At 39.4% G+C, this 20,679-nt stretch overlaps 2 protein-coding genes across 17 annotated transcripts in view; both read left to right on the top strand.

Annotated features, from left to right (window-relative positions):
* Positions 1-20,679, top strand: part of cfap20dc (CFAP20 domain containing) — a 294,908-nt gene that overhangs the window by 185,863 nt on the left and 88,366 nt on the right. The window lies entirely within an intron of this gene.
* LOC134295974 (uncharacterized) lies at positions 6-20,271 on the top strand. Its single transcript, XM_062969653.1, has 2 exons — positions 6-2,993; positions 8,248-20,271. The coding sequence occupies exon 2, from the start codon at positions 14,956-14,958 to the stop codon at positions 15,856-15,858; it is 903 nt and encodes a 300-aa protein (XP_062825723.1). The 5' UTR covers positions 6-2,993; positions 8,248-14,955; the 3' UTR covers positions 15,859-20,271.

The raw sequence follows: 20,679 nt of genomic DNA, 5'->3' as shown, positions 1-20,679 counted from the left end.
AAGTATTTTGAGGAACTGGGTAAATATTAAGGTTTTCTTTATAGTTTGAATAAAGGGGGGCGGGTTCCCCAGATTCTATATCCTTTCCTGTCCACTTAGGAAGTTCTGCATAACATTTTTGTGTGCTGACATAGGAAGGGACAAAGAGCAATAATATAAGTATTAAGTAAAGGACAAGATAAATCTACCATGAAAAGCTAGAAAATGAATCATGGTCAGGGGAAAGCAAAACAAATCCATGGCAAATAGGGTTACCATCAGGACTACTAAAATCAAGACTGGACAGCACTATAGTCCATAAGCTGTGTCTGACCTGTCAGTCACTGTAATTGCTAACAGGAATTAAATATACATACCTAGTCCTGCAAAAATAAGTTTGCGAAAGTTAGAAAAGATGAATGCAGATAAACAGCTATGATTTTGATCCGTCAGAGATTTTATCAATCCATATGTCAAGATTTATAAGTCTAACAGGAATAGAATGTTTAAATCTAATAAAACATGGGCAGAGTCGACTTGAAAAATCTATGGCAATGGTGATAGTGAAGAAATCAGTATACTTCTCTACCATCATTATGCCTGTACAGATTTGTCCAGAGGTGCTTTTCTCACTGATAGGGACTACCTGTGCTCTTCCCCATAAGTACAAAATGCAAACTTTTCAACAACTTTTCACTGTGAGGAATTTGCAAGATACATTGCAGACAAAATATCATGCGAAGTATCTTGGATCTGGTCTGACTTGGGACCCTTCCAGGCAGGCCCTATATCCCAGGATCTGATCCCAGGTATTCTGTTTATCTGGCAGTGCGGATTCATATCCAGTTTAAAGCAGAAAACCTGGGATCAGATCCTGGGATAAAGGACCTGTCTAGAAGAGCCCTTCATTCTATAGTTGATACAGATCCAGTGCATGTAACCTTGGCCACTGTTTTGACTTTTGTTATTGAATATCTTGTGCAAGATGAAAATGTAGACAGAATCTCTATAAAGTGAGAGCCATCGTGTGTGTTGGAAGCTTGCTTTACCTGGTTCATTAAGGCAGCCGAAGGGAATTGGCCATGCTAATAAGGGTGAATGCTTTTTTTATAGCAAGGGAAGATATCATGTTGCCTAAAATAAGCTGTGGTAAAGACTTTACTCAATATCCCCTCCCTGTCTCCAACATCCCTTTTGAGGAAAAGGCTCTAAACCTCCCATCCCTACAGGTTCCTGGATGAAACACATTTAACTATCTTTGTCTTGGTTATGGTACAGAGATAGCTTTGGTTGTCTTGGTGGATGACCTCCACTGGAAAATAGATACGGACAATGTCTAGATGCCTCTCTGGGACACTGAGGGATTGTTTTACAGCGGCTCCATCTCTTCCTGTGAGGTCAAACTAAGAAGGTAGTGCTGCGGGACAGGGGCTCCTGTTCCACATCCTAGGCACCATAGTCTGTACTATCCCAAAAAAGTCAGTCTTGTCCACTACGTTGCTTAACATATACAAAACTGGTAGAGGCTGTCCACAGATTTGAGGTTTGGCGTCACTAGCTGGCAGATGCTGTTGGAGTATGGTTGTATTTGTATGAAATGTAAATCAAGTGTTTACTGCTGATGAGCAAGAGTGTGTATTTTTCAGTAATGAAATAGTTAACAGCAGGCTAGTTTTGACTGACAGCCTGTTGTGATTCCTATGACCTATCAGGCATGACTTCCGGCCTTTGGGGGTCAGAACTTCCTCTGGACAGAGGAATGTGTTTCTTATCTTATCTGTGGTGTTCGGCTTGAGCTTTCGCTGAAGATGGACTATGAATGCTATGCTCTGAAGCCGAGAAATGCAAACTGTAAATAGACATGTAAATAAAGTTAATCAACAGTTGGACTTCGCCTGCTGGAGTGTTTTCTTGACCAGTGCTGATTCTCTGCATGGGAATACAGTCTGGAGAAGGAGGTGAGACCGGGATGATGAATTTTGGAATTCACTCTGCACCCCATCATCCCCTGACAAGGGTTATGGGCCCAGGGCCCAGGCCTCTACGCTTCTGGCTGCGCAGTGAGTGGAGATGTTGATGGCTGATGTGCTTTCAACAACTGTGCGGCCGAGAGAGGGAATCCAGAGACGGAGGGGACCCAGTGAAAGCTCCAGTGAAGCTGCAGGAAGAAGATTGTGACTGCCTGAGTCTGCACTTGAGTGAGTGGCAGTATGGCTTAATCTCGGGACCGAGAGTCATGGAGGCAACTAATTCACCAGGAGCTTGGGGTGTTGTTGTTGTTTCTTGATGGCAGAGATGGCTGGAAAAAACTTCATTTCCAGCATGGAAAAGCTGTCTGATGATAATTATGCTTCGTGGTCAGTAATGATGCGATCTCTGCTGGCAACAGAGGATCTAGAAAAGACCCAGTAATCAGAAGGTTGTAGGATGCAAATGGGTTTATAAGAAAAAGATTCTTCCAGATGGAGAAATTAAATACAAGGCAAGACTAGTGGCCAAAGGGTTTACTCAATCCAGGTTTGAAAATTATGATGAAACATTTGCTCCTACTGCCAAGCCAGAAAGTTTAAGACTGATGCTAACGCTAGCAGCCCAGAAACAAATGCAAGTTCGGCATTTTGATTTTGAGACAGCTTACCTTAATGCTCCTTTGCAGGAACAAATATATATGGAACAAGCGCCAGGTTTTTGTGTTAAAGGTAACAAAGTTTGTCTTTTTAGAAAGGCGTTATATGGGCTTCGGCAATCTGCGAGGGTTTGGAATGAATATATGTATACATGATGAATTGTGTAAACTTGGGTTTAAAAGGAGCATTGCAGATGCATGTGTTTACACTAGAGGTACCAAGGATGAATGGGTAGGTCTTCTTTACGTAGATGTCAGGTCCCTGGCTGCTGGGCACCAAAAACCTTACACGGAGGCCAATCTCTATCTAATATCTTTATTAAGGAAATATATAAAAGCAATAAAAACAAGTGAAGAATATAGTTCAGAAGCAGACCTTTCAAATGAGGTCAAATATTTTTTTTAACATTTTTATTGGGTTTTACATTCATAATTCATAATTCATAACAATACTACTTCCCTTTTTTCCAATATTTTTTCCCTCCCTACCACCCACACCCTCCCTCCTCAACCACAGTATGTTTATATTAATCTTGCAGATCCAGCCACAGGTAAAGTCTTTGTATTTTTTCTTTAATGTAATCGTTGGCTCCTCCATTTTTCACCCAGTTGAAGTAGTCTTTCCATCTGTTTGTAATGTCCTTTTGTTTATTCATTCTTGTTACTTGGTTAGTCATAATTCCTGTAATATCTAACAACACTTGATCATACAAATAATCATTCCAATTATTTAACGTCCATTTCGATTTGTCTCTCCATCCTCTAGCAATCACAGCATGTGCTGCTCTTATTGTTACTTTCAATAACTCTTGGCACTCAGTTTTTATACTTGGATGATCCAGCACTCCCCAAAGTAACAAATCATTATTAATTTGTATTGTTATCTGTAATAAGTCCTGGATTTTCCCTTGTATCATTAGCCAAAAAATTTTTAATTCAGAACACTCCCACCACATATGTGAATAAGTGCCCTTTTCTTTATTACAATGCCAGCACTTTGAATTCTTCCCTTTTATCATATAAGACAGTTGTTCCGGAGTTCTATACCATCTTAATACCATCTTTTTTTCTAATTCATTATATTTTTCTGTTTTTATTTTATTTATGTTCCTAATTATTTCGTCTACTTCTTGTGTGCTTAATATTTTAACCCCATTCCATTTGTTACGTATTGCTCGGATCATAAATTCCTTATCTTCTACCATTAAATTGTATATTTTTGCCACTGTTCCTTTACTTGTTTTTTCTCTTGCATTTAGCAATTTATCTACCTTCAGTTCTTCAGTGGGCTGTGCACCCTCTTTTTTTACTTTTTCCCAGATCCCTCTTAATTTTAACCAATATTCTTTCCCCCCTTTTTCCAAAAGGTCTAGCCAGTTAATTATCCCTCCATCTTGTTTCCACATATCTTTTACCCTCCTTAATCCTTTTTCTTCTAAGGTATTTACCAACCTTTCAGGGAGTCCCATGCTCTTAATTGGGGTCTTTCCAGAAATTTTATTTGCCCATAGTTTTTGCCATTTTTGCCAACATTCAAACTCAATCTTTCTTGGACCTGTTAGTTTTTCTTTTATTTCTTTAATATCTCTAGTATATAGCCCATATTTTCCCCGCCCTTCATTTATTTCGTTCTCTACTTTTATCCATTTATCTTCTCCCTTTAAACTTATTTCTAGTAAAGATCTTAGTTGAAAGGCCTCATAATAGTTTTGTAGGTTTGGAAATCCCCATCCAAGTAATCTTCTTGGGGTATATTGAATCTTTTTCATTATTCTGTTTCTCTTTTTTCCATATATCCATTCTCTCAAGGTATTATCCCATTCTTTTATTTGTCTATAGTCTATTTTTATTGATAGGGTTTGGAACAGGTAAAGTAATTTGGGTATTATGCACATTTTTAGTGCTAATATTTTTCGTGGGATACTTAATTGTTTATCTCCCCAGGCTTTTAATTTTTCCTGGATTTTTTTCCATATTGCCCCATAATTGGCTGCTTTTAACTTAGTTATTTCTTTTGTAATGGTTATCCCTAAGTATTTTATTTTATTTCTTATTATTTTTATGTCTCCCATTTTTGTCTGCAGCTCCTTCTGCTCCTTTTTCCCCATATTGTATATCATCATTTCTGATTTGCTCATATTCACTTTCAATCCTGAATACCTTTCAGAATCTTTTAATATTATTTGTATTTCATGAATAGCTTCTGCTGGGTTTTCCATTATTAGTAAAATATCGTCCGCATAAAGATTTATCTTCACCTCTTCGTTCCTAATTTGATATCCCTTTATCCTGCCGTTGTTTCTTATTCTATCTGCTAGAGGTTCCATTGCTAATGCAAATAGGAGCGGAGACAGAGGACAACCTTGTTTTACACCTCTTTCTGTTTTGAAATATTTTGTTAAGCCTTCATTTACTCTTATTCTTGCTCTTGAATTACTATATAACTCTTTTACTATTTTAATAAATGAAATGCCAAATCCGTAATTACCCATTAGTTGTAACAGATATTTGTGGTTTAGTGAATCAAAGGCTTTATAAATGTCTAACTTTAATAGTGCAAACTTTCTTTTTTTGTTATGATTAAGGATGTTTAATACATTTCTTATAGGGTGCGCAATATTCCTGCCTTTTATAAAACCATATTGATCTTCCTTTACTATTTTGGATATAATCTCTTCTATTCTATTTACTAATATTTTCGTGAATATTTTATAATCCTGATTTAGGAGGCTAATGGGTCTGTATGAATTGGGATCTTCTGGATCTTTCCCACTTTTTCTTACTGTTATTATCTCTGATTCTCTCCATGTGTCAGGGATTTTCCCTCCCTTCATTATGTTATTAAATAGAATCTTCAATTCTGGAATTATTATTTCTTTCATTTCTTCGTAAAATTCTGCAGTGTATCCATCCCCTCCCGGAGATTTTCTATTTTTCAGTGTGTCGATAACCTGTTCTATTTCTTGATACGATATTTCTGTTCCTAGTTTCCTATTGTCTTCTCTATCTATTATTTTCTGTATTTTTTCGTCAAATTCTCCATGTATTTGTTTTTTATACAATTCCTGATAGAAGTCTACAAATGCCTCCCTTATTTCCTTGGTCGAGTTTACTTTTTTATTATATTTATTTTTTAACTGAATGACTCTTCCTTTCTCTTTCATGTTCTTCAAATAGTTAGCCAGTTTTTTCGTTGTATTCGTATTTTGTCTTTGGAAATTATTTTTAATAAATATATCTTTTTTCCATAAATCCAAATTATCAATTTCTTCTAACTGTTTCTTTAAATTTTCCAACTTTGCTTTCACCTGCACTTGGTATTTATTTTGTAGTAATTTTTGTGTTTCCTCTATTTCTCTAAACACCCTTTTCCTTTCTCTATCTTGCTGTTTCTTTACTGCCACTTCTTTTGCTATACAGTAACCCCTAATTACTGCTTTTGCTGTGTCCCAGACTGTTTCTGTACTTGCTGAACCCCTATTCTCTTTGAAGTAATTTTTTATTTCTTCTGATAGTTCATTCTTAAGTTTTTCTGTCTTAATTATAAAATGTTTATATCTCCAAGTTTTTATTGCCTCCGTTTCATCAGGCTCCTCTATCCTTAACTCCACTATAATAGGTGCATGATCTGAAATCCAGATCGGTTGTGTTTCCATATTTAAAATTCTAGACCTATTAGTATTTTTTATTAATATATAATCTATCCACGAAAAAGATTTATGACTTTGTGAGAAGTATGTTGGCTTTTGTTTTATGAGATTTGCTTCAAATATGTCCTCCATTTTCCATTTTTTACAAGGTCTTTGTTTTTTCTAAGGTCCATATTAAAATCCCCTCCAATTATTAGCTCCCCTTGATAAATTTCCTGTACTTTCCTAAACCACTTTCTAAAATATTTCTTTTGTCCTTTATTTGGGCCATATACATTTCCTATTGTATATTTCTTGCCATTTATTTTGCATATTAGTACTATGTACCTCCCTTCCTTATCTATTATTGTTTCTAATATTTCCAGTTTCAATGAGTTTTTCATTATAATCGCTACCCCTTTAGCTTTATTCGTACCTCTCGCTTCAGCTATCACGCTCCAACCTGGAATATTTATTAATTGTTTGTTATCTTTCTGATGTTTGTGGGTTTCCTGTAAACAAAGCACATTGCAATACGATTTCTTTGCTAGTTGTATTATTCTTGACCGCTTGAGGTCTGAAGCCAACCCGTTTGTATTTAAAAAACACATTTTTAACTTGTCACCCATTATCTATGTATATTTGTGGCTCCTCATCTGCAATGTTCCCTTCCCTTATTACTGTGGTTACCCCTCCCCCCTTCTCAAATGTTATTTTAAGGAAATGAATCTTTCCTTTCATTTGAGATTTCTTGCGGCACTGCGCCCCCTGTTCCCTCTCCTATTCGTTCTTTGTTATTACTATCCCAGGCCATACAGTTACTTCACTGTTTTTGCCCATTATATGCCTGCTTTCAACCCTCTACCCGCCATACATATTAGTTTTGTTGTACATAAGCTTACACATAATGTCCATTCAATCCTGCATCCATCTTCCAAAGAGATTCTAAGGTAGAGTCCCTACTTATTATGATGTTGTAGTCCTTGTTCATTTTAATGGTCTTGTTAATCCACTAATCTTCATCTTCGTCACCTTCCTCTGACTCACTTTCTTCTCCTTTTTTCTCTGTAGAGTCTTTTGTTTCTGATGTCAGCGGAAGGCCCAATTTATCCAGCATTGAGTGAGCTTGTTCTGGTGTTCTTGCAGTATATTTTTCCTTGTCTTTGTAAACCAGAATAGCCATTGGTAACACCCAGGAAAACTTTATCCCGTGAGCAGTCAGTCTGTCTGCATACGTTTTTAAAAGAGCTTTTATCTTCAGAGATTCCGGAGACAGGTCGTGTTTTGGAATTATTTTTTTCCCTTTATATGTTAAGTCTCTGTTTGCTTTAAGGAGTTTAAACACTTCATCTCGTTTACTTTCTGTGGTGAAGGCCATTATGATATCTCTTACGCCTCCCCTTTTTGCATGGTGAAAGGTTCTGTGAACTCTTTCAATTTGAGTTTGCACTATTTCCATGTTTAAACCTTGAAGCCATAATATTATTTCCACTTGTAAATTCTCTGCAGAAATTTCTTCTGGGAAACCGGACAGTCTCAAGTTTTTTCTTCTTTGTCTATCTGATAGCTCAGCCACTTTATATCTTAAAGCAGCAATTTCGTTCTGGTTTTGCTGCGTTCTTTTCTCAGTCTGTTTAAGTTTTTTTTTAATTAATTTATTATCTTGTTGTATGGTCTTCATTTGTTTCAGCAGCATGTCGACTTTTGGATTCAAGGTTTCCGACAGCTCTGTAATCATTTGTTGAATATTTTGTAGTTCCCGTTTGGACGCCATTTTTGGCCGTCTTCCCGGTTTGAGTCTTGCTTATCTTACTTAATAAAGTCTCTTTCCCCCAATTATTTTACTGTAGAGAAAGTTTGTTGTCTGCAGGGGTCTCCCACAAATAATTATCCATTAACTGACTGCTAAATTAATACTTATCTCCGGCTCTGGACTTTATTTCATTTGTATCTCCGGAGAGTCAGGAACAGAGCTGCTTCCTCTTACCCAGGCATGCGCAGAGCCCAAATGAGGTCAAATATAGTCCAAAAATGTATTGTCCAATAAACGATATTAGAGTTCAAAGTTTTAATCCACTTGACCGAAACACACACTTTTGCCAAGCAATAGTGTGGGGAAATGTCAGAGTCTTAGAAGTCCAATGAAGCTTGACAACAAGGCTGGAAATAAACTTGGTACTTGACTAGGTCCGTGACTAGAAACAAGGCAAAACGTGAAGCGTGGAACAAGGTCCGTGGTTAAACAGCAAGGCAAGGCAAAGGCTTGAATGCTTGATCCGGGAAGCAAGGAACTGGGGTTACGAAGTCCACACACGATCTCTCTCCTGAAGCTGATCAATTGACTCCGCAAAGAATCTCCCGCGTCAAACACCTATATCGGGTCTCGTTTTCCCGCCAACAGAACTCTTTCCCTAGAGAACAAGAAGCGAAACCCAACTCTGTCCAGATGCAAGACTCCTTAGAATTTCCCAAGGGAAGCAGGCCTAATCAGCCTGTTGTTTGGCAGCGATCTGTAAACTCCTCCAATTTGCTTCTCTGACTCCTCTGTCTCTAGAATAAGATTCTTTCCTGGGAAACGGAGGGGAGTAATGCCCAAGGCCTGTTTTACTGAATTCTTGAGGGCAAACATCAACATCCGGCAGGTGAAGGGACTCCGGTTCTTGTTGAACCGGCGAAAACCCCATGTTTTCATCTTCATCTGCCACAATAGTACTAGGAACAGGACTACAAGGCCCATGAGGCATCACAGTAGATGACCTATGTGTTGTAGCTTAAAAAACAGATACTATTCAAAAGGTTCAGAGGGAACTGGGAAATAGGTACAGAATGAAAGATTTAGGTCACTTGAAGAACTACGTAGGCCTAGAGGTTAATAGATCTGAAGAAGGTAGAATAATCTTGAGTCAGAAAAAGAAAATTGAGCAAGTGATTGAAAAATGTAATTTAACTGATGCTAAAACTGTTTCCACTCCAATGACAACTGATTTTGTTAATTTAGAGTCAGATAAATTGTTTGAGAGACCAGATGTGTTTCATTCTGTCGTTGGGAGCTTGATGTACATTGCAAATCATACTAGGCCAGATATTAGTTTTGCAATTAATTTTCTTAGTCGGAGAGTTTCAAAACCTAGGATGATCGATTGGATTGCACTAAAGAGAGTTGTTAGGTATTTGAAAGGAACAATTGATCAAGGTTTAGTCTTAGGTGGTGGTGAAGGAAAAATTGAATGTTTTGCAGACAGTTCTTTTGCCACTGAGAAAGAAAGTAAATCAGTGACAGGCATAGTAATTAAATATGCAGGAAGCATGATAGCATGGAGATGCAGAAAAAAAGTTGTGTGGCATTAAGCACAACAGAGGCTGAGTTTGCTGCACTGGCTGAAGCAGTAAGTGAATTACAAAGGATGAAGCAGCTTTTGCTGGACTTGGGAGAAGAGTGTGAAACTCCAATCTGTGTGAAAGAAGATTCACAAGCATGTATTGCCATGGTAGAGGCAGAGAATTTGAAAAACAGAACAAAGTACATTGGAGTAAAGTTTAACAAAGTGAGACAACTAGTTCAACAAAAATTGATATCGTAACTAAAGCTTTACCTGTCACCAAACATGAAGAATTTATAAATAATTTGGGACTATTCAATGCAACTTACATGTGATTTGAATGAGACTGCATATGTAACATGTAATATAACCTGTGGAACTCCAGGAGAAAAGGAGTTGAGTGCTTTAGAGTAAAATTGTGATAGAGTGGAGAGTGTAAAACATTGATTAACATTTCAGAGGGGAATTGTTGGAGTATGGTTGTATTTGTATGAAATGTAAATCAAGTGTTTACTGCTGATGAGCAAGAGTGTGTATTTTTCAGTAATGAAATAGTTAACAGCAGGCTAGTTTTGACTGACAGCCTGTTGTGATTGCTATGACCTATCAGGCCTTTGGGGGTCAGAACTTCCTCTGGACAGAGGAATGTGTTTCTTATCTTATCTGTGGTGTTCGGCTTGAGCTTTCGCTGAAGATGGACTATGAATGCTGTGCTCCGAAGCCGAGATATGCAAACTGTAAATAGACATGTAAATAAAGTTAATCAACAGTTGGACTTCGCCTGCTGGAGTGTTTTCTTGACCAGTGCTGATTCTCCGCATGGGAATACAGTCTGGAGAAGGAGGTGAGACCGGGATGATGAATTTTGGAATTCACTCTGCACCCCATCATCCCCTGACAGATGCCACTCAACTCTGTATTTCCATTTCATCTAGATCTGTTAATGTGGGATTTGTGTATTGGTAGTGTTTAAATGAAATTTGTGTCTTGCCTGTATTGCATACTGATTGCATCATCCAGAGTGTACTATAGTCTGGAAAGAGTTAATTGCTAAGAAGCTGTAATGACCTTGATGTGTGGCTGGAACTGGGGAGTGTCCAGACACAAGTGTTTGTGCATTACTGATTGCATCAGTTCTGTTCAGTTCTGAGTTGAGTTGAGTTCTGTCTGCCTAGAGTGAAAGTCAAGTCCTGTGTTTGTCTGCAAGTTTGTTTGTCTTGTACAGTAAAACTTGTATATAGTTTTACCATCATCTCTGATGTCTCTTCGTTCTTCGTTCCACTGATTCCATCCAACTACTGCTGCACTGCAGTTACTCTGACAAGATCCAGTGAAGCTGGTCTCAGTAATGAACTGGATGTGACAAACAAATTGAAGCTTAGCCCAGGCAAAATCAAAGTCCTCTTAGTCAGAAGGAAAGTTATGGAATTCAATCTATGCTGGGCAGAGTTGCATTCCTGAAATCGTGAGCTCACAGTTTGAGTATATTCTTACACTCATTCCTCAAACTGAAACCCATGTTTCAGTGGTGACCAGGAGTTTTTCTCTCCATTTGAAACTAATGTACTAGCTGTGACCATTTCTGGAATTGTCAGATCTGGCTTTGGTAACCCATGTCTTGATAACTTTCTGTTTGAATCAGTACACTTTACATGAGGTTACCTTTGGAAACAGTTCAGAAATTACAGCAAGTACAAAATGCTAGGAGCCCCAGTGGCGAAGTGTGTTAAAAGCACTGAGCTGCTGAACTTGCAGACCGAAAGGTCCCAGGTTCAAATCCCGGGAGCGGAATGAGCGCTCGCTGTTAGCTCCAGCTTCTGCCAACCTAGCAGTTCGAAAACATGCCAATGTAAGTAGATCAATAAGTACCGCTCCGGCAGGAAGGTAATGGCGCTCCATACAGTCATGCTGGCCACATGACCTTGGAGGTGTCAACAGACAACACTGGCTCTTCTGCTTAGAAATGGAGATGAGCACCAACTCCCAGAGTCAGACATGACTGGACTTAACATCAGGGGAAAATCTTTACTTTTACCTTTACCTACAAAATGCTATAGCTAGACTTCTGACCAGGGCTGGCTCCATCTGCTCCTGGGCCTAGGCATGACAAAGCCATGCCTGCCTCTTCTCCCCCAATACAAGAAAAGTAATGCTATAGTGACAGCTCTTGTTAACTTTTAATATTGCTGAGACTTTTTGATTTGTTGTCTGTGGGGATCAGAACCAGTCCTTACCAATACTCGAAGTTCCTGGGGACATTTTCATACCCTTGTGACTGTTCAGACTGTGATGACTGAAAAGGAAAAATCCTTCTGACAGAAATGGTTAGCATGAGAGGAAAGTCTCTCAGTGTCTGAATAAATGTCACATTCACAGCTGAGTGGGTGTTTCTATTCCAACTCATGTGCCAGTGGCAGCCAGACAGAGTTTTTTTTTTCATTTGTTATAGCATATGACTTATTTGCTTGAGCCTCCTAAGGTTGTGGCCAGGCATTGGTTATACATGCAGTCTCCGACTTACACACAATACATAGTTAAGAACGGGGGGGTGAGACGACATGAAGTGAGATAAATATATCCCTAGGAAGGGAAATTTATTCCTGAAAGAGGAAAAGGTATCTCAACTAAAGCTTTCTCACCAGTCCTTATTTCCACAACAAGCAATTTTCTTCAATATTCAATTATCACAGGGACAGAAAGTGAGGTGAAATCTTCTGAACAGGGGTGCAGACAGCAAAAGAAACACCACGGGGGTGTTGATCCTTCCCTATGCTATCCAAACCACACATGCACACACACACACACACACATCTATATATATAAAAGAGTGATGGCATCACGGCAATTCACAAAACAACAAAAGTACAGGCCCCCCAACCTCAAAATTTGACAACACAACCCATCATCCACGCCTCAAGGTTAATACAACAAAAAGAAAAGAAAAATAAAGTCCTAATTAGAGGGAGAGCAATAATTTTTTTTATCCAATTGCTGCCAGTTTAGAGGGCTAATCTCTGCCCACTTGGTTGCCTAGCAACCAAGGGACAGCCAGGTTTCAGTTAGGGGACAGGCCGATTTAGGCCTCACTTAGACTTCTTCCACAGATTATCTAATTTGCACTGGATTATATGGCAGTGTAGACTCAAGGCCCTTCCACACAGCTATATAACCCATTTATAATCTTATATTATCTGCTTTGCACTGGATTATCTTGACTCCACACTACCATATAATCCACTTCAGTGTGCATTTTATACAGCTGTGAAGAGGGAGCCTCATATAATCCAGTTCTGAGCAGATAATATACGATTAGAAATATACAGTAGAGTCTCACTTATCCAACGTAAACAGGCCGGCAGGATAAGTGAATATGTTGGATAATAAGAAGGGATTCAGGAAAAGCCAATGAAACATCAAATTAGGTAATCGTTATACAAATTAAGCACCAAAACATCATATTATACAACAAATTTGACAAAAAAAGTAGTTCCATGCGCAGTAATGCTATGTAGTATTTACAGTAGAGTCTCACTTATCCAACACTCGCTTATCCAACGTTCTGGATTATCCAACGCATTTTTGTAGTCAATGCTTTCAATATATCGTGATATTTTGGTGCTAAATTCATAAATACAGTAATTACTATATAGCATTACTGTGTACTGAACTACTTTTTCTGACAAATTTGTTGTCTAACATGATGTTTTGGTGCTTAATTTGTAAAATCATAACTTAATTTGATGTTTAATAGGGTTATCCTTAATTCCTCATTATCCAACATATTCGCTTATCCAACGTTCTGCCGGCCCGTTTATGTTGGATAAGTGAGACTCTACTGTACTGTATTTACAAATTTACCACTAAAATATCACAATGAATTTAAAACACTGACTACAAAAACATTGATTATGAAAAGGCAGACTGCGTTGGATAATCCAGAACATTGTATAAGCGAATGTTGGATAAGTGAGATTCTTCTTTAATATGAAATAATTACTGGGATAGAATAATGCAGAACAATATAATCTCTAAAACCAGGACAGTAAATAAACAGGGGAATTCCACACAGGAAACAATCAGGGCCAGCTAACACCTCCCAACAAAGTATTCCCATCATCAAAGTCTGGCAAATCCTGTTTTCTCAGGGCCACAGACAGTAGAAGCACATAAAATATCGCAAACAACACCACTCTGAAAACAAGGGAATTCCAGACAGGAAACAATCAGGGCCAGCTAACACCTCCCAACAAAAAATTCACTCAGGGAGGAAACAGCCAGGCTTTAAAGCTGCAAGGCCATTACATCCTAATCATTTTTCCTAATTGCAGCATTCATACTTGCCTCCAACAAACAAAAAAACCAATCAGAAATATTGTATATTCACAACCTTTAGGAAATAATATCCCCTGATGGCGCAGCGTGTTATAACAAGCGCTGAGCTGCTGAACTTCTGGACCGAAAGGCCACAGGTTTGAATTGGGGGAGCGGAGAGAGCCCCCACTGTTAGCCCCAGCTTCTGCCAACCCAGAAGTTCGAAAACATTCAAATGTGAGTGCATCAATAGGTACTGCTCCGGCGGGAAGGTAACGCCGCTCCATGTAGTCATCCCACATGACCTTGGAGGAGTCTACGGACAACGCCGGCTCTTCGGCTTAGAAATGGAGATGAGCACCAACCTCCAGAGTAAGACACGACTGGACTTAATGTCTGGGGAAAACCTTTACCCTTGACCTTAACTACCACCAATTCCTCAATACTTTATTTCCCATACCACCAGACTTCACCACAGCAACGCGTGGCCGGGCACAGCTAGTATAATATATAATATATATATAGCTGGAGTTACACTTAAAAATGTACCCATTCCAACTTACATGGAAATTCAACTTAAGAACAAACCTACAGAACCTATCTTGTTCATAACTTGGATACTGCCTGTAAACCAGATTTAGATCGTTTGGTTCCCTCCAGCTACCGCCCAGTTTCGAATCTTTCATTTCTGGGCAAGGTGATTGAGAGGGCAGTAGCGGTGCAGCTGCAGCAGTTCCTAGACGACACAGCCGGACTGGATCCTTTCCAGTCTGGCTTCCGTGCGGGGCATGGGACAGAGACTGTATTGGTTTCCATCACAGATCATCTCCGATGCCAGCTTGACCGGGGCGGGTCGGTGTTGCTTGTGTTATTGGATCTCACAGCAGCATTTGACACAGTCGATCACAATCTTCTGACCCACCGCCTTGCCGTTGCTGGAGTTAGGGGGACAGCTTTAAATTGGCTGGCCTCCTTTCTTCACAACCGTGGACAGCGAGTGGAGAGGGGGGGCCTGGTCTCTGAGAGGTCCCCTCTACATTGTGGGGTTCCTCAGGGGGCCATTCTCTCCCCTCTGTTGTTTAACATCTATATGCAACCACTTGCTCAGCTGGTCCGAGATTTCGGGCTCGAGTGTTATCAATATGCTGACGACACTCAGCTTGTGTTAAAGATGGAAGGCCAACCGGAGTCTGTACCCGACAGTTTTCACCAGTGCCTCGAGGCCATTATTGGATGGTTGCGTTCCAGTAGTTTGAGGGTGAATCCAGCAAAGACGGAGTTCCTATGGCTGGGCCGACCGGGCAGTGGGGATATCCAGTTGCCAACCCTGGATGGTGAAGTGCTACGCCCGTCTTCACTAGTAAAGAGTCTGGGAGTCCTCTTGGACCCTTCACTGACGATGCAGGCCCAGGTCTCCGCCGTTACCAAAACTGCCTTTTTTCATCTTCGGCAGGCTAGACGGCTAGCCCCCTATCTATCTAGGGACAACCTGGCTACAGTGATCCAGGCTACAGTCATCTCGAGACTGGATTACTGTAATGCCCTTTACATTGGCCTTCCTGTGTCGGTGATCCGGAAGCTCAAATTGGTGCAAAATGCAGCTGCCCGGCTCCTTGCGGGAGTCCCCATAAGATGCCACATAACACCAATCTTACGGCAGCTGCACTGGTTACCAATTGAGCACCGGATCACTTTCAAAGTGATGGTGCTTACCTTCAAGGCCTTACATGGTCCAGGGCCGATGTACCTGAGGGACCGCCTCACCCCTTACAAACCCCAGAGATCCCTCCGTTCTGAGGACCAAGACCTGCTGGAAGTCCCCAGTTTTAAGACCTTGCGTCTAACTGCAACTAGACGCAGAGCCTTTTCAGTAGTGGCGCCATCTCTGTGGAACACCTTGCCACCTGAAGTTCGTGCCTTGCGGGACTTGTTGGCCTTCCGCAGGGCATGTAAGACACACCTGTTTCGGCAGGCTTTTGAGTTCTGTTGCTGATGTTTAAAAGGTGCTTTTAGGATGTTTTAAAGATTTTTTTTAAAATGATGTTTTTAAAATGTTTTTTAAATTGTTGATTTTAGCCGGTTCTTGTAAGCCGCTCCGAGCCCTAGGGGAGTGGCGGCATATAAGTTTGAAAAATAAATAAAATAAATAAATAAATGTGGTCATGATCTGTAGCAAGCTTAAGATTCCACATACAGTGAAAATATGCAGACTATGTATTTATTTCCACATGGTCCTCCATAATGAACCCTGTTAGCAGATACATTCATTTTTCTTATGGTATAGGGGCTTGACAGCACAAACAAGGGGGTGAATTATTGTCCTTTGTGTGAAGTACTTAAAAGTTACATAATAGTAAGTTCTAAATATGTTCTGTCTTTATCATATTAAGAATGAAAAAGAGAAAAGACTGGTGTGAAAACGCACAACTCCATTTCCTTCTGTTTGATTTCACCAGCCTTTCTCTGGTTAATGTACAGTATGTTGTTACTTAAACTTTGCATGGGGAGAAGGCCTAGACCTGCTACAGGTACTGTTTTGGTTTTATTCCAGCCCAGTTATTCTATTTTTATTCAGTTTAATTAATCTTCCAAGTGCTACTATCCTGGATATCTTTGAGGAAAAATGCTATGCCTTGATAGTTTCATTAAAAATTCTGGTGGCTCAAATATCCAAGCAGAAACAATGCAAGTTTGTTGTAGTCTTACAAGATAAACTTTTGAAGTCTGTTAATTACCAAAACAAGCTCATTTAAGAGGGCTGAAACCCTGGAGGGGTGAATTGACAGATTTTCAATAGTAATCTGCAGGCGAATTCAGAAGATCATTAGTCTCTGCATTTCGTAGTGTCGCTGCAGTCATCCAGAAAAATAATAAATGATATGATTGAAGGCTAGCAGTAAGTTACTGTCATATACCAACTCTCCAGGCTATTTTGGGCATTGTAGTCATGTCAGTCAAATTGATTCTTCTGCCTCATGTGGTTTTACTCCCCACCATGTACTCTAGTTACAGCAATAGCTAGTTATGCAAGAACAAATTAGCCTGCTGCAAATGAAATTATAATACTTTGTGTCTTTCTTAATAGTTAAAATTCCCCTTTGAATGTTATATATTAAATTGCCCGCTATGAACAGGAAGTTTATAAACTTTTAAACATTGTGGGAGTAGCTGAGCTACTCTCAGCTGTCAAATTCTTATTGACACTTTTTGGACAGTTGCATTTTTTGCTGTGCAGAATATACAATTTTATTGTAATGCATTCTGACTTTCCAGAACAGTTTCTACTTGACTGTGTTTTTGATACTGGCAAGCATCATAGTCTTTACTATAGAGATCCCAAACACATGCCTATTCTCTATAGTATGTCTTTCTTTTCCTCTGGAGTTTAGATCCCTCTGCATTTTCTCTACTGTCTCATATTCTTATCAATATTCAGTGCAGTTGTATCCATGGGCAAGATGTTCATATACCCAAAGAGTCACTCCAAATATATTTCATAGCCAAGACATTGGCAGGGAAAAAGCGGAAGGAGTTTTCCAGGATGTTGAAAGCTGCAGTCGAATTTACAAAAGAGAGAACAGCAGCAGGGAAATCTAGAATTTCACAAGATCTAAAATTCAGAATATAATAGCAGTTTGGGGACCTGTTGTGACACATTGGTTAGAATCCTGTTAGTTCAACTAAAGGAGACCCACTGAGTCAATTGCTGAGTGGTGGGTTAACATATAGATAGAATCATAGAGTTGGAACAAAGCACAAGGGCCATCCAGTCCAATGCCATGCCATGCAGGATTATACAATCAAAGGTAAACCTAATAGTATAGATACAATTATTACTATAGTCAGAACTAACAATAGAAAGTAAGCCTTTCACTTCAAAAAAAATTAACATTAAAACCAGAATAAGCTATTAACTGTATTACATGCTAAAATATTAAAAGTTACACAATTTAAACAATACTGCACTTACAGCCCTTTGTTAAAAGCTTTCAGTTCTAAAAGCCTTTCTGAATAAAATGTTGTTATCCACTGACTGATGAACAGCAGGGAGGGTGCCATTTAAATTTCCCTTGGAAAGGAGTTCCAATGGCCACCACTGAGAGTGTTTAGATGAGTTGTTCATCTAAAGGAATGAAAAACTTATTTTAGGGCATTGTGATATTTTTAAAAAGAGAGGTCACCATTGTCACTGTGTAGGCAGTATATTTGAGACACTGAAATAGTTAGGGTGGATTGAACAAAACGGAAGCATGAAGAGCGCCAAAGAAACCTCTTTATATTGGAGGACCAGAGGATATTCAGGTCACTGACCTAAAGTGTGTTTGCTGTGAACAAAGTAAAGTCCTTGTTGGATATTACTAGGACAGGAATTGAAAACAAAATTTCCAGTACCTTAATCTTTTATAGAAAACTGTGGTATAACAGACTTGGAATACTGTGTATACTTCTACTTCTTAATAGCACTGGAAGAGAGAGATTGCACAACCGAAAAAAAATTGAAAGGAGTTATTTGAAAGATCAGAAAACTGGAGCAGCTCCCTGTATGAGCAAAGATTGAAGTGTTTGAGACCATTTATCTTTGGAGTGGTTTAGCCAGAAAGGGGAGACATGGTAGAGGTGGATAAAACAGGGATGTCAATCTCTACTTGCTCTGTTTTTGTTTGTTTTTTACTTTTTTTTTTGCATGGAGAACTTGAAACTACAGGATTTTTCTCCTCAACATTTCTCTGTTTTTAATCTGTTTTATTGCATTTATGTGTTTTAACTGTTTTATAATTTGAAATGTTATATTTATTATTTGTATGTTTAATGCGGCATTGAATTTTGCCGTAGTCTGTAAGCCGCTCTGAGTCCCCTTCGGGGTGAAAAGAGCAGGGTATAAATATAGGAAATAAATAAATAAATAAAATGTTGTTCTCAAGATGGCATTTAATACATGAAAATTATCATCATTTATTTACATAGCATCATCAGGGTGCATGGTGCTTAACAGTAAAACAGCCTAAAACCATGGGTCCTGCCAAAGGTATGCAATCTAAAATATATGTGTATACACATGCACAGAGGAAGGGAAGGAATAATAAAATATACAATACAATTATAAAACAAATCTGGATAACATATAAAAATAGAATATAAAATGAAATAAAGCAAACTGACCAATACATGTAATCAGAATATACATTATTTTCAATCAATATTAAACTAAAATTTGAAAGTTTTGGAAAACAAGGAAGTTTTAAATTGAAATTTAAAAATAATAAAGGAATTAGCAATCCACAAATCTATCAGGAGGCAATCCCTAGAGTGCAGTCAGGGGCGGCTGAACCAGTAAACGAAGTACGCAAATGTGGAAGGCGCCAATCCCCTGGGGGCGCTATTGAGGCGCCCGGTACAGTGCCCAGAGAGAGAGAGAGAGGTAGGCAAACAAGAGTTCTAGGAAACAACAACGCGCCCCAGGTTTCCCTAGGCTGGGCCTTTGTGATGCCTCATGGGCCTTGTAGTCCTGTTCCTAGTACTATCGTGGCAGATGAAGATGAAAACATGGGGTTTTCGCCGGTTCAACAAGAGCCGGAGTCCCTTCACCTGCCGGATGTTGATGTTTGCCCTCAAGAATTCAGTAAAACAGGCCTTGGACAGTACTCCCCTCCGTTTCCCAGGAAGGAATCTTACTCTAGAGACAGAGGAGTTAGAGAAGCAAATCGGAGAAGTTTACGGATCGCTGCCAAACAATAGGCTGATTAGGCCTGCTTCCCTTGGGAAATTCTAAGGAGTCTTGCATCTGGACAGAGTTGGGTTTCGCTTCTTGTTCTCTAGGGAAAGAGTTCTGTTGGCGGGAAAACGAGACCCAATATAGGTGTTTGGCGCGGGAGATTCTTTGCGGAGTCAATTGATCAGCTACAGGAGAGAGATCGTGTGTGGACTTCGTAACCCCAGTTCCTTGCTTCCCGGATCAAGCTTTCAAGCCTTTGCCTTGCCTTGCTGTTTAACCACGGACCCTGCTCCACGCTTCACGTTTTGCCTTGTTTCTAGTCACGGACCTAGCCAAGAACCAAGTTTATTTCCAGCCTTGTTGTCAAGCTTCATTGGACTCTAAGACTCTGACATTTCCCCACACTATTGCTTGGCAAAAGTGTGTGTTTCGGTCAAGTGGATTAAAACTTTGAACTCTAATATCATTTATTGGACAATACATTTTTGGACTATATTTGACCTCATTTGAAAGGTCTGCTTCTGAACTATATTCTTCACTTGTTTTTATTGCTTTTATATACTTCCTTAATAAAGATATTAGATAGAGATTGGCCTCCGTGTACGGTTATTGGTGCCCAGCAGCCAGGGGTCTGACAGCCTTGGCTGGAGGGAGGAAACTCCTCCCTCCGGCCAAGGCCCGGCACTTTGAGGAAATCTCCATGGCTCTCTTCTTCCACTCTCACTGCATTGGGGGGGGGGGGGGGGTGCCAAAATACGGTTTGCTTATACTTGAAAATTGCCTAGGGCTGGCCCTGAGTGCAGTCAACCCTCCTTATCTATAGATTATGCATCCAAAGTTTGGAAATATTTATTTATTTCCAGAATTTATACCCCGCCCTTCTCACCCGGGGGGACTCAGGGCGGCTTGCACAGTTGGCAACATTTAATGCCAAGAACATAATAATAAAACAAAAACAGTACATATAATCAATTAAAACTATAAAAATACATCATTAAAATACATTATAAAAATTAAAACATATGTAAATTAGATCCATTTGTCTAAAAACCTCATGCTTCAGCCTTCAATCGGACCATGTCGACATTATCATATTACTCG

The sequence above is a fragment of the Anolis carolinensis genome, chromosome 2 (genome assembly GCF_035594765.1).
Source record: "Anolis carolinensis isolate JA03-04 chromosome 2, rAnoCar3.1.pri, whole genome shotgun sequence".
NCBI lineage: Eukaryota > Metazoa > Chordata > Lepidosauria > Squamata > Dactyloidae > Anolis > Anolis carolinensis.
Note: the sequence above shows the minus strand (reverse complement) of the source record. Positions and strands in the feature narration are given on the sequence as shown.